Source organism: Chaetodon trifascialis, chromosome 7 (genome assembly GCF_039877785.1).
Source record: "Chaetodon trifascialis isolate fChaTrf1 chromosome 7, fChaTrf1.hap1, whole genome shotgun sequence".
NCBI lineage: Eukaryota > Metazoa > Chordata > Actinopteri > Chaetodontiformes > Chaetodontidae > Chaetodon > Chaetodon trifascialis.
The window spans coordinates 1,290,349-1,305,141 of NC_092062.1; the positions used below are offsets into that span (position 1 = coordinate 1,290,349).

General features: G+C 40.9%; 1 protein-coding gene across 2 annotated transcripts in view; it reads right to left on the reverse strand.

The window, feature by feature from the left end:
- adcy3a (adenylate cyclase 3a) overlaps positions 1–14,793 on the reverse strand; it is a 114,937-nt gene that overhangs the window by 24,940 nt on the left and 75,204 nt on the right. Inside the window, exons 16-19 of one of the 2 annotated variants that reach the window (XM_070966164.1) lie at positions 2,743–2,901; positions 2,211–2,357; positions 1,858–1,971; positions 1,437–1,563 (exon numbers count right to left, since the gene is read on the reverse strand). In XM_070966164.1, the coding sequence (XP_070822265.1) occupies positions 1,437–1,563; positions 1,858–1,971; positions 2,211–2,357; positions 2,743–2,901 (547 nt within the window). The remainder of the gene's footprint in view (positions 1–1,436; positions 1,564–1,857; positions 1,972–2,210; positions 2,358–2,742; positions 2,902–14,793) is intronic. The other variant, XM_070966165.1, reaches the window with a different exon arrangement.

Sequence of the window (14,793 nt, forward strand, 5' to 3'; positions counted from 1 at the left end):
AGGCGCGATTTGAAGCGTTTGGTGGGAACGTAGCCTGAGATGAGAAAGAGGAGGAGATGCGCCGGTGGCGCAGCGCACGAAAATACCAAAGTCTGCAACGCCACGCCCAATTGGCGCAGCGGACCTGACTTTGCGCCGCGCCTGTGCCGTGCCGGTGGCGGAGTCGAAAATAGAGCCCATGGTGTCTAAGTGAGTCAGACAGGGGAACTGATAAATTCTCACACATGTGCCTCACGTGCAAAGAGAAGTAGGCCTTCATTTGAGACAGGCTTATAGTAAAGATAGGCCTTTATTCCTAATTTCACCTGTATATTCAATTATAATTCAGTTTGACTGGATCACCTCAAATAAATGGAAACAGAATAGTTTAAAGTAGCTAAAGAACAATGTTTTATTCTGAGAAAACATGTTCATCAGCATCCTGGAGGGTGGGCTTCTGAATCATCAAATTCATGACAGAGTGTATTCCCAAGATTCTGAGTGCCAAGAACTTTCCCTCCCCAGTAGTGACTGACCATGCTCATGATTGCTAGTGCTGAAACCCAAAAAGGAAGCTCAGCCAAGAACCATTATCATCTGGTTACACTATTATGGACAGAAAAAGAGAACTATAGGCCTCACTAAGGGACAGACAGCAGCTGGGTGACTGGACAGTCTTTGAGCATTCAAAAAGGAGTACAATATCTTTCCTATATGTTTTCTGTCTTATCTACAAAACCTGTCACTGGAGATTCTTAGTTCTGCATTAGAAGACAATTTGGTGGTGCCTTTGATGGCAGGGCAGGTGAGAAAAGCTCTTGAAAGAATGCATATGTTCTCCACCTGTGCCCGGCATGGCCTCATTCATTTTATTCATTTCACTCATTCAAGTATTGCATCGCCTTCTTTTCTCTAAAATGCTCTAAAATGTTCCCAGATTTAGACTCTATCTTTGACAGAAGCAGACTCTCTCTGGCAATGTCTTAATTTTCAAACATTTGATATTAAAAAGGTAATTCAGCCAGATCCTGTGATAGTCATTTAATAATAATAATAATAATAATAATAATAATAATAATAATAATAATAATAATAATAATCCCTCTGGAAGTAAACTCAAACTAACAAAATGCATTACTTTAGCACGGACACTGATCCTTCTCCACTGGATGAATCCTCACCCACCAAGCTGGATTAAGTAGCTGAGGGAAGTGCGCACATGTCAAACTTCAAACTGTCAAATTCACAATATGTGGCTCTTCTAATAACAATGACAGAATTTCAAAACCACGTATAGATTACATAAGAGCTAATCTGTAATCCCACAATTTCCTGAATGTAACTCCAATGGAGTAAGTCACATTTATTTGACTGACAATATGATCCCTGACCTGAGTCCAGCACAAGCACAACAGTACAGACACACACTCAGAAATGGGTGAAAGGTCAGCACATACCAATGCGAAGCATGAAGTTGTTGAATGACTGGTAGTTGATGTTCATGAGTGTGACCTTCATGGCCAGAGCAAAGTCTGCCAGGTCTGCCAAGTGCTGCCAGCGCTCTCTGTCAGACTGCTCCTCCCTCTGTCAGACAAAAATCAAACAGCTTAGACTACACTGTTATCATGACTGGCAAAAATAATGAGAATTTTAGCACAACTGACATGATCAATCAAGAAGTCCCAGAAAGAACAAGATAATATGTATACTGTATCATGATGAACCTATTATATGGATAGATCATCACATTCTATTCTAATTCAAAATCAGCAAAGCAATGCAGAACCATTTACTTACTAGGTTCATAACATTTTCATATTAGTACAATCAGTTAGAGACATGCGTTGAAGCTTGGAGAAGTCATGTGACCATGCTGACCTTCATGCAGTTGTAGCCATTGCTGATATCTGGGGTGACGCCTGATGCTGCCATGTAGGTGCTACCAATGGTCTTGATTTTTGTGATGCAGCGGAACTGAGGCTCATCCAGCAGCTGACATAAATACAGACAAAAGATTGTGTTTACACAGACTGATGGACGCAAACTCCAACCGTACACACATCCCCTGCACTAAAGATGGCAGCATGTTGCATGACTTTTACATCTGAATGACTTTCAAAAATACGCAAAGTTAATTGTGTCATGCTAGGTCTTATTAGAGCTTCACACTGTCCCCAGCAAGTTCAGCTAATAAAACACAGAAAAGAAGATGAACGAGGAAAGCATCTTACACTGTCAAAGTCTGAGATGATCTCATTGAGGAACCGTAAGCATTCTATCCCTCCATTATTGATACTCTCCTCTGTGTAGAAGTCTGAGAAGTTGGGGATTGAGGCAAACATGACTCCAATCTCATCATAAGACTGGCTGTACAACTCCTGGAACAGATTGTCAAGGTCATATAAACAAGGTGGAGAGCAAGACATCAGAAGAGTTTGTGAAAGCAAATTTGAATGTTGATGAAATACTCCTTGAATGTTACAAGAACTACAATAATAGAATTTCATAAGATACAATTTTGACAAGAATGTTTCACATAAACACACTTTTCCTTTTACTTTTCTTTCTTTGTTTTCCTAATAATTCCCGGGAAAGACGAGACATCCTCACTTTTCCTAACTGTTTTAGTAGTAAAATAGAAATGTGTTCAAACTGACAAGTGAGACAAAATAACATGACTCTTGGGATTAGTGATGAGTGATACATTTCTTTTACGTACAGAAAGAAGGACCAATGTGGTGTCTGTGAATGTGAGGATCTTACCTCATCCCTTTTCTTGGAGCCCAGGAAGTGTCGAGCGACATGTTCAGGCAGCATGTTGGTTACCAGCGCTTCATTCCAGCGTCTCATCTCATACACTTTCTCCTTCTGTTCATGGACCTCAATCTTCCACAGGAACAGAGTGCGGGCAAGTTTCTCCACCTGCAGTTAACAACAGAGACTGATATTAGCATTCGACCAGTATGTGGATTTGAAAGCAGATATGACTTCTGTTCTTCATAAGGTAATTGATACAATTAGATTACAGTGACTACTGTATGTCTACATGCACACAAATTTTTCTATTATTATTCCAAATATGACAATATGCCGAATTTGCAAACAGCATGTTCCATTTGGATTTTCCAAATAAGGCCTCATCGGACATGCTGATATTATTCAGGTTTTTAGGAGCATTCTTTTGACATGTATTCAGAGCATTTGGAACATGTGACTCATTTGAGGTTTTTACTGCCATTTGCAACACACTGCCTCTTGCCTGTTACCTCTGTGCATTGTAGACAAACCAAGTAGTCAAGGGTTTGCAAGGCTGGGGTAGAGATGAATGCACATAGGAAAACCTCTTAGAGGGAGAAACACACATACTTTTAAGTATTATCCATCCATCCATTTTCTATGCCGCTTATCCCTTTCGTGGTCCCGGGGGGGGGGGCAGAGCCTATCTCGGCTGTCAACGGGCGAGAGGCGGGCTACACCCTGGACTGGTCGCCAGCCGATCGCAGGGCGCATACACACACCACACACACCATTCACACTCACACTCACACCTAGGGGCAATTTAGAGTTACCAATCAACCTAATGAGCATGTTTTTGGTCTGTGGGAGGAAGCCGGAGTACCTGGAGAGAACCCACGCATGCACAGGAAGAACATGCAAACTTCACACAGAAAGGCCCGACCCGGGAATCGAACCTGCGACCTTCTTGCTGTGAGGCACGCGCGCTACCTGCTGCCCCACCGTGCAGCCCCCTTTTAAGTATTATGAAAGACTTAAATATCAACAGGTTTCTGCAAATATCGCAAATGCCAACCTTTTCAAGTGTATCATTATGTTAATCATGGCAAGCATGGCTGCATGTACAGTAAATAGGAATATTAGTGGAATATTCATTTTCATGACAAATGTTAAAAAACAGCTTAGTAAGAATATTGACTTTTTCAGAATAAGGGAAAAATCCCTCATATTTTGTGCATGTAAACATGACAATCGTTAATGCCAAAAAGTGTGCAGTGTTTTAATCAGAGGTGTATTTCTGGGGAAGCTTTCAGAAGATTACTCACTTTTCTGAACTGATCATTACTTGCAAATGCTGAAGACAATGACAGATAAAAACAAATCGAATGTTTTTAGACCTGCCCTTACCCACCTCTTTCCTCCCCAAGGCAGCATACCCCTTCAAGCCCCCCAAGGACTCCCATGGACTGCTAGGCCATAATTAACTGCCTATGGTATCATGTATGGTGCTCCTTTGTTGCTCATTCTTTACTTAAATTGCTGCATGTGACAAAGTGAATGATTTCACTTTATTACTTTTCAATTCAAGCAGAGGACAACTCAAGTGACACAATGTCAGGAAAATATATCTCAAAAGAGAATTTCTACCGTAGTTTAAATAATAGGCATCCAGTGTAATAATGATCAATATGATCATTCAAACTGTATCATAGCTGTCATCTTAAGTGAAGGACAATGGAGGAGTAACATAGTACCACCTACCCTCAAATTTGATAGTTTAAACCCAGATTTTGCTATCTAAAAGAGGTTAGTGGCTTCTCTAAACCACACTGGCATAGCCCCTGAGAAAGGCTTTTCAAAATGGCTGCTTCAAGTTTCGTGTCTAGGAATGGGTAGATTTGCATTTTATATGTTATTTGTTGAAGTTGTTATATGATAAAATATTGTTTGAATGAAGGGGCAAAAGCACACATCATAATTTTCAAGGATATAGGAAGCACATGATGAAAAGAGCTTTGGGAGGCAGATGAGAACGCTATCAGGCAGTAACCTTTCATTTATATGTACCAAAAAACATTAATGGAGATTTGATTGATTCATCTTAAGTCATGACAAGTGGATATCATATTTATACAGGGAATGCATATGACAAATTTGGAAACTATCAAATTTAAAAGAGACTGGGTTGGACAAGTATTTAGTTCATTTAATAGTAAGCAAAGGGGAGTAGCAATTGCTTAGACAATGGATGGAAAGAGGATCTTTGGAGGCAATAATTAATTAATTAATTATAATTAACCTTTGTAATACATATGCACCCAACCAAGAGGATGCAGATTTTTTCTGTTAATAAAATTGCTGGGGTTGCTGAAAAGTGGCACATCACAGTGGGTGGGGTCTTTAATCAAATTTTAGATGATGCATTGGAAAGAACATCATACTCTGGAAAAGTAAACAGAATAGACACTTAATACTTACGTGTTTCAAGACAGAGGATTTAAGCAGTTGATATCAGAGAAGTTTAAGTATTTTTTCTGAATCTGAATACATTTTGGGTCTTCTAAAAGGATAGGTACTATCTGGGAGTTCTCAAAGCATTTATTTGGGATAAAATCATTGCCTACACATCAAAGCTGAAGAAAGAAAATAAGGAGAAAGTCAGTAAATTGGAAACTGAGGTAAAGCAAAAAGAAAAGGAGAATTTCTGAGACTTATAGTGAGACTTAATAAAAAGAGATATGTGATATTAAATATGAGTTAAGTGCCATATTTAGACGCAATCAAATTTCTATGAAAGAGGAAGACAGGAAAATTATTGGCAAGGCAGTTAAAGAAAAAGAAAACTATGCATGTTATATCAGGTATTAAACTTGAATCTGGACAAGTGGTGATTACATCTCAGGAAGAACTTTTACTCACAATTGTATGCCTCAGACACTCAAATTAATGTGGAGGAAATGAATGCATGGCTCTCAAGAATTGATCTTCCTAAACTGGTGCCTGACGGAGTAGAAATTTTGGATGTTCCAATCACAGAGGCAAGGCAAATGGCAAGGCAAATTTATTTGTATAGCACAATTCATACACTAGGCAATTCAAAGTGCTTTACAGAAGCATAAAAATACATGAAAATCATACATTTCAAAGAAAGAAAGAAAGAAAGATTAGAAGAGAATATAAAAATAAAATACAATTAAAGGAAAATTAAAAACAGAAGCGACTACAAGACAATCATTTAGCATTTAGAATGATTAAAATGATTAAAACCATTGAGCAAATACATTTACTTTAAATAAAAGCTGTAGCAAATAATAATGCTTTCAACCCTGATTTAAATGAGCTGACACTTGGTGCAGACCTCAGGTGTACAGGGAGAATGTTCCACGGGTGAGGAGCATAATAACTGAAAGCTGCTTCACTTTGTTTGGTTCTCATTCTGTGAGAACACACAATAGACCTGTCCCTGATGACCTGAGAGCTCTGGATGCTTCATATGGAGTTATTGGTCCTAGGCCATTTAATGCTTTGTAGACCAACACTAAGATTTTAAAGTCTATTCTTTGACTCACAGGAAGCCAATTTAGTGATCTGAGGACTGGTATGATATGGTCCATTTTTCTGGTGTTTGTAAGGACTCGTGCAGCAGCATTTTGAATCAGCTGTAGTTGCCTAATTGATTTTTTGTTTAGGCCAGTAAAGACTCCATTGCAATAGTCCAACCTACTGAAGATGAATGCATGAACAAGTTTTTCCATGTCATCTTTGGACAGACATCCCTTGATTCTGGTTATATTTTTCAGGTGGTAGTAGGCTGATTTGGTAATCAGCTTTAAATGGTTGTTAAAATTCAGGTCTGAATCAATAATGACACCAAGATTTGAGACATCCAGACCAACATGTAGATATTGAAAAGAAGTGGTCCGAGAATGGACCCTTGTGGCACCCCACACATCATCTTTTTTCATTCAGACACATGCTCACCAATTGACACAAAGTAGTCTCTATCTTGTAAATAGGATTTGAACCAGTGTAGTACAGTGTCAGTAAGTCCCACCCACTTTTCCAGTCTGTCAAGAAGTATGTCATGATCAACCATATCAAAGGCAGCACTGAGATCTAATAATACTAAGACTGAGGTTTTGGAAGCATCGTTATTCAGATGTATGTCATTTAAAACTTTGATAAGTACAGCCTCAGTGCTGTGGTGTGGACGAAATCCAGACTGAAATGCATTAAAAAGATTGTTCTGCATCATAAAAGCATGCGTTTGTTGAAAAACAACCCTTTGAATAATTTTTCCTAGAAAGGGAAGATTTGATATTGGCCTGTAGTTACTTATTACTGAAGCATCCAGATTAGTCTTTTTTAGGAGAGGTTTTATTACTGCAGTTTTCAAGGCCTGGGGAAACCGACCAGGGAATTATTTATTATCTGCAACACATCTGGAGCTATGCAATTAAGAACATTTTTAAAGAAGTTTGTAGGCAGAGTATCAAGGCAGCATGTTGTGGATTTTAACTGTGATACAGTTTCTGTCAGCTTTGTATGATCTAGAAGATTAAAATGTGCTAGATTAACTGGAGAACAAGAAGGCACAGATGGACTTATCATTTTGCCTGAGTTGGAGCTGCACACTGTTTGTCTTATCCTTGAAATTTTATCTGTAAAAAAGGCTGCAAAATCATTTCATGACTTGTTGGATAGCAGCTCAGAAGGGACTGATACTGTGGCGTTTGTCAGTCTATCCACAACAGAAAACAAAGTGTGGGCATTATTACAGTTTCTGTTGATAATCTCTGAGAAGAATGCTTGCCTTGCCTTCTTTAGTTCATGGTTATAGGTGTGGAGACTGTTTTTGTAAATATCATAATGAACCTGGAGTTTGGTTTTTTGCCACCTACGCTCCGCCTGTCTGCAGACTCTTTTCTGGACTTTGATCAGAGTGGCGTTTCTCCAAGGTACCTTTTTCCTTCCTGACAAAACTTTGGTCTTAATTGGGGCGATGGAGTCAATAACAGTCATAACTTTGGAACTGAAATTATTTACAAGGTCATCAGTTGAAGCTGAGGGCAGTGTTGGTGATGGTGTAAAAGACTGAGTGAAGACTTCACAGGTGTTATCATTAATATAACGCTTTTTGATTACCTCTGTTCCACTTTTGTTACGAACAGCAGGTGTGGCCATTTTAAATGACACACAGTAATGATCAGAAGAAGCAACATCCCTCACCACAACCTCAGAGATATTACGCCCTTTGGAGATAACCAGATCTAATGTATACATTTAAGAGTAGGCTTAAAACTTTCCTCTTTGATAAAGCTTATAGTTAGGGCTGGCTCAGGCTTGTCCTGGACCAGCCCCTAGTTATGCTGCTATAGGATTAGACTGTCGGGGGACCTCCAAAGATACACAGAGCTCCTCTGTCCTTCTGTCCCTCTCCATCTGCACGCTTTCATGTCCTACCACGGCGTGTTACTAACTTAGCTCCTTCCCCGGAGTCTCTGTGCTTTGTCGTCTTGCAGGTTCCACAGTGGCTGAATCTGGATTGTGGATTGTGGATTGCAGCTGCGTCTCCTGCCTTGGCCCTGCCTGACATCCACTGCAACTGCTACTACTTTTATTACATCCACTGTCACTGTTACTGTGACTGCATGTCTGACTGTCTCTCTCTGTCTCTCTCTCTCTGACTGCATTTCTGTCTGTCTGTCTCTCTCTGTCTGTCTGTCTGTCTGTCTCACTCTCCCTCTCTTGCTCTCCCTCTCTCACCCAACCGGTCGAGACAGATGGCCGCCCACCCAGAGCCTGGCTCTGCCTGAGGTTTCTGCCTGTTAAAAGGAAGTTTTTCCTCGCCACCTTGCCAAGTGCTTGCTCATGAGGGAATTGTTGGGTCTCTGTAGATAAAAGAGCTCGGTCTGTACCAGCTCTGTATGGAAAGTGTTCTGAGACAACTTCTGTTGTGATTTAGCGCTATACAAATAAAATAAAAATAGAATAAAAATAAATATGCGCTTTGTTATGTGTTGAACGTGTTACGTGCTAAGATAGGCCAAAATGTTCCAGGATGTTTAAAAGTTCTTTAGCACATCCATCTTTGAGATTATCAACATGAATGTTGAAGTCACCCACTAACAAAACACAGTCAACATCAATGCAAACAACAGACAGTAGTTTGGCAAACTCATCGGAAAACTTTGCATTGTATTTTGGGGGCTTGTAGATGGTTATGAAGACTGATCGACAGGGAGACTTTGATTGAATGGCAACATATTCAAAAGATTCAAACTGACTGTAAGAGACTCTCTTGCATTGAATGCTATCATTAAACAAAATGGCGACTCTGCCTCCTCTCTTATGCATTCTTACTTCACTTATGAAACTGAAATTCGGAGGGGCTGACTCATTGAGAACTGCTGTGCTATTATCTTGTCCTAACCAAGTTTCAGTTAAAAATAGGGCTGTCAGTTTAACGCGTTAATTAGATTAATTAATTACGCTGCAAATTAACGCGCTATAAAAATTAACGCAATTAATCATGAGTGGCAAGTCAATGTGCAAGCATTTTAAATTTGGCCCTTTGAGTGACCCGCAGGCTGCAGTGGCAGGTCGCATCCTACCTGCGCCACTAGTCAAAAGCAGGGTGACAACAGACATGGATGCGACACCGGAGAGCGAGGCAAGCCTACTTGGACCTTTGAACGGCAAGTTTATTTATAAAAAGAACAAAGACGGGACTATTAACAAGAATGCAGTGATTTGTACCTTGTGTAAAAAAGAATTTTCCTATCACCGTAGCAGCTCCAGCCTGAATTATCATTTAAACGCTAAACATGTAGTTGCTGCTAGTGCCGCTATTGCTACCGTGAGCTCACTCCGCCAACCCACACTTGCTGAGTAAGGAAAACGAATGAGCAAAGCCACGACAGAAAAACTGACAAACTCAATCGCAAAGTGGGTTGCTGCTGATTGCAGGCCGATTTATTCGTGGAAGACGAGGGCCTAAAAGAGGCGTTTCAGATAGCGTCATCTGACTCTAATTTCCAGCGACCGTCGAGAACTACAGTGATGAAAAGAATTCACCAGCTGTAATGTGAATGTCAGTGAATTGTACTGTCCTAGAATTCAAATTCTTTATTTGGGGACCTTTAGCAGATATGAGATTAATTTTTTTAATCGCCTGACAGCACTAGTTAAAAACATAAAATCAAGCTTGTGCTTGATGATAAAGTCATTGATTAACAATGATTTGCCTGCCAAAGACCTAACATTTAAAAGAGCTAACTTGAATGTGCTAAAAAGTCCAACATCCCCATGTTCTAGAACATACTGTGGCTGACATGGAATACATGTTAAATTCGATGATGTGATGTTTCTGGAGAGATGGACTGATCTTCTCCTCCTACCTATTGAGACATGAATCAATGAAGCTTCCGGCACAATGGGCCCTGGCTTTTCCTTGAAAAAGTCAGACATAACATTTGCCTTAAAAGCTGGACCCAGAACACATCAGTTACCAACACAAATAGGTGGCTGTGCTGGGCTCTTACTAGGGGACTGGAGTATGTATAGATCAAGCTGTGGAGGGGGTGGAGGTGGTGCCCGTCGGCGCTGTGGTGGTGGAGGGGGACAGGGTGGTTGTAGGGGGTGGGGTGGAATTTGGGGGGACAGGATCCCAGATGGGCGAGGAGTAAGCCTGATACCAGCGCTGACAAGTTTGTTCATTTGGTCGGTAAACTCCAGCAGGGGGGAGGAGGGTGATGGGATACCCAGTGAAGATGATGAGCTAGATGGAGTTTGGGCAGTTGGAGATGGTGGCCTAGGTGGAGTTTTAGTGGTTGCAGTCAGTGAATCCTCACGAGCAGTGGCCTCTGGTGGAAGACATGAGGCATCCGCTTTTTTGCTCTGCCATCCCTCATGGTTAGCGCATACAGTCGGGGGGAGAGTTGGTTCTCCTTCATGTTTTGGTATTTGCTGCTTTTGTTTGAATTCCTCTTGTCTCTTGTCCTTGGGAGTGGGAACAGTGTGACACAGAAAGAAAGATAGGTTGGAGGCAAAAAGTTTTACTCCTGACTTGTTTAGGGAAAGTCCATCTCCTTTGAAAAAATGTCTGCGACCCCAGAAAAAGTTGAAATTGTCAATAAAATGCACTGAATGGACATCACATGCAGTTGAAAGCCATCTGTTTACTGCCAACAATCTGCTGAATCTCTCTCCTCCTCCTCTGACTGGTGGTAAAGGCCCACTGTAGAAGATTTCAGCATTCAGAGAGCTCACTGCATTTAGCAGTTTACCGAAATCTCGTTTGAGCACTTCAGACTGTCGTTTCGCAATATCATTTGCCCCTGTGTGCAGTACAAGGCATTTCAGAGTTGGAATTTCTGCAACAATACTGAGGATTTTGTTGGTCATGTTGGAGACTGTATCATCAGGAAAGCACAACACTTTTGTGTTTCTGCTGTACATTCTTCCCACATCTTTAATGGCAAAATCACCAACAATCAGAGTCTCAGCACCAGTCAGTAGCTTTCCTTGTAGCTTTCTAGCTTCTGACTTCCTGTCAGGCCTTACCCTTCTCTGTGAGTCCGAGAAGTTATCCAGGTTTTCAGTTGGAGATCCAGGGTCCTGCAGTAGTGGAGCAAACTGATTTTGTAACTGCACACTAGCTGGTTTGGGAGCTTCGTTGCTCATCTTCCCTTTTGCTTTTATCCACGGCTGTGTCTTACTCTGCACAGGTGTTGAATAGGATGATAACACAGGCCAGCCTGTCGCATCACAGATCTCTGCGCTGGGTTCTACCTGTTGGACATCTCCCCATATCAGCTGATTTACTCTTGGGCTTTGCCCTGAGAACATTCCAGGGAGGACTAATACTGGCAGATTTATTGCCCGGTACACAGCCCTTTAGTTTCCAGGGAGCTGTATCAGAGCTAATTAGCTGGATGTTAGCGTTCTCCAGTCCACTGTTTTGAGTCAGTGGCAAAGTGCTGTCATTTCCACAAAGTCTGTTCACTTCTGCGTTTATTTCCAGATGCTGGACTTTAGTTTCCAACACTGCAACATGCTGCAGAAGTTTGTAGAGGTCATCTGTGGAGAAAGGAGGCATCTTGGTGCTAATTAGCTTTAGCTGCCAGCAGGCTTTTTCTGTTGGCAGGCCGAAGCAGGCTTTTTCTGTCAGTAGGCCAGTGCAGAGTGTATCCGTGCTGTTATTACATCCACTGTCACTGTTACTGCATGTCTGTCTCTCTGTCTCTCTGTCTGTCTGTCTCACTCTCTCTCTCTTGCTCTTCCTCTCTCACCCAACCGGTCGAGGCAGATGGCCGCCCACCCAGAGTCTGGTTCTGCTCGAGGTTTCTGCCTGTTAAAAGGAAGTTTTTCCTCGCCACTGTCGCCAAGTGCTTGCTCGTGGGGGAATTGTTGGTTTCTTTGTAGATAAAAGAGCTTGGTCTGTACCAGCTCTATATGGAAAGTGTCCTGAGACAACTTCTGTTGTGATTTGGCGCTATACAAATAAAATTGAATTGAATTGAATTGAAAAATTGAAATATCAGAGGTCGCAAGGGTCATCCACAACTTTTAAATGTTTGTCCATAAAATATGTCTTTAGATGAGCATTTCAGAGGTGGTAATTAGAAAAGCCATTAAATTAATGAAACCAGGAAAGGCTCTTGGGTTATTTCTGTTTGCTCTGTCAAATGCTCTTTTATTGACCTACTGTAATGAGCTGTCATATTGTGCATCATATTGTAACATGATGAAAACTTGTAACAAACATTGGTGCAAACCAATTCAAAGTGGAATGTAACAAGTGATTTAAGAGAATCTGTAGCATTCACCACTTTTCTCATATTTTGCAGTACAAATGAAATTCATGAGTGTTGAAGTCCTGTCATACAAGTGATGAACAGTCAGGCTATCTCAGAAGATGTCGACGTTGATAATGACAGCCTTAGCAGTGCGTTTATCTCAGCATTAGACTCAGTTGGCTTCCATCAGAATGTACATGGACCAACTCACTGTTTTAACCACACCCTCGACCTTGTTCTGACATATGGCATTGAAATCGAAGACTTAATAGTCTCCTCACAGAATCCTCTTTTATCGGACCATCATTTAATAACTTTTGAATTCATATTACCAGACTACCAGCCAGTAGGCAAAAATTCTTATACCAGACTCCTGTCTGATAGTGCTGTAGCTAAATTTAAGGATATGATCCCATCAGTATTTAATTCAATGCTATGTTTCAATACAACAAAGGATTCCTATGCTAACCTTAGTCCCTCCCAGATTGACTACCTGGTTGATCGTGCTACAGGTTCATTGCGTATGACACTTGACTCTGTTGCTCCCCTAAAAAAGAAGAAAATTAAACAGAGGAGGTTAGCTCCATGGTATACTCCTCAAACCAGCAAATTAAAGCAAACTTCACGGAAAATAGAAAGGAAATGGCGTTCTACCAATTTGAAAGAATTTCGGTCCGCCTGGCAAGACAGTCTTAAAATATACAGGAAAGCCCTCCGCAGTGCCAGGGCAGCCTATTACTCTGCACTAATGGAGGAAAATAAGAACAATCCCAGGTTTCTCTTCAGCACTGTAGCCAGGCTGACAGAGAGCCATAATTCTGTTGAACCATGTATTCTTTTAGCTCTGAACAGTAATGACTTCATGAGCTTCTTTAATGACCAAATTCTAACTATTAGAGACAGAATTCATCGGCTCCTGCCGTCACCAGGTACTGTTTTGTCTTCAAACACAGAAACCGTAGAAACTGTTACTCAGTCTGTCGCAGTTTTAGACTGTTTTACTCCTGTTGACCTTCACCAACTAATTTCAATAATTTCATCAGCAAAATCATCTACCTGTATTTTAGATCCAATCCCGACTAAGCTGTTTAAAGAAGTATTACCTCTCATTGACTCTTCAGGATTAGACATGATCAATCTGTCTTTATCAACAGGCTACGTACCACAGTCCTTTAAAGTAGCTGTGATAAAACCGCTACTGAAAAAGCCTACTCTTGATCCAGGGGTTTTAGCCAACTATAGACGGATATCCAACCTTCCCTTTCTCTCAAAAACTCTTGAGAAAGCAGTTGCCAATCAGCTGTGCGACTTTCTAAACAATAATAGTTTATTTGAGGATTTCCAGTCAGGATTTAGAGTACATCATAGCACAGAGACAGCACTGGTTAAAGTTACAAATGACCTTCTAATTGCATCTGATAAAGGATTTGTCTCTGTACTAGTCTTATTGGATCTTAGTGCTGCATTTGACACCATTGACCATTGACAGACACTGGAACACTTCATAGGCATTAAGGGAACTGCGCTAAGCTGGTTTAAATCCTACTTGTCAGATCGCTCTCAGTTTGTACGCGTTAATGACGACTCCTCTGTGCTCACTAAAGTCAGCTATGGAGTTCCGCAGGGTTCTGTGCTTGGACCAATTCTATTCACCTTATATATGCTTCCTTTAGGTAAGATTATCAGGAAGCACTCAATAAATTTTCATTGCTATGCAGATGATACCCAGCTATACTTATCAATGAAGCCAGAAGAAACCAGTCAGTTAACTAGACTATAAGCATGTCTTCATGACATAAAGACCTGGATGACCTGCAATTTTTTGATGCTAAACTCAGACAAAACTGAAGTTATAGTAGTAGGCCCTAAACATCTTAGAAAGTCACTTTCTGATGACATAGCAGCTATGGATGGCATTGCGCTGGCCTCCAGTACCACTGTAAAGAATCTGGGAGTTATCTTTGACCAAGACATGTCCTTTCACTCCCATGTAAAACAAATTTCAAGGACAGCCTTTTTTCACCTACGTTATATCGCAAAAATCAGGCATATTTTGTCTCAAAATGATGTAGAAAAACTAGTCCATGCATTCGTAACTTCCAGGCTGGATTATTGCAATTCTTTACTATAAGGCTGGCCAAATTCGTTGCTGAATATTCTTCAGTTGCTCCAGAACGCTGCAGCACGTGTCCTGACAAAAACCAGGAAGAGAGATCATATTTCTCCAATACTAGCCGCTCTGCACTGGCTCCCTGTAAAATTTAGAATAGAGTTTAAA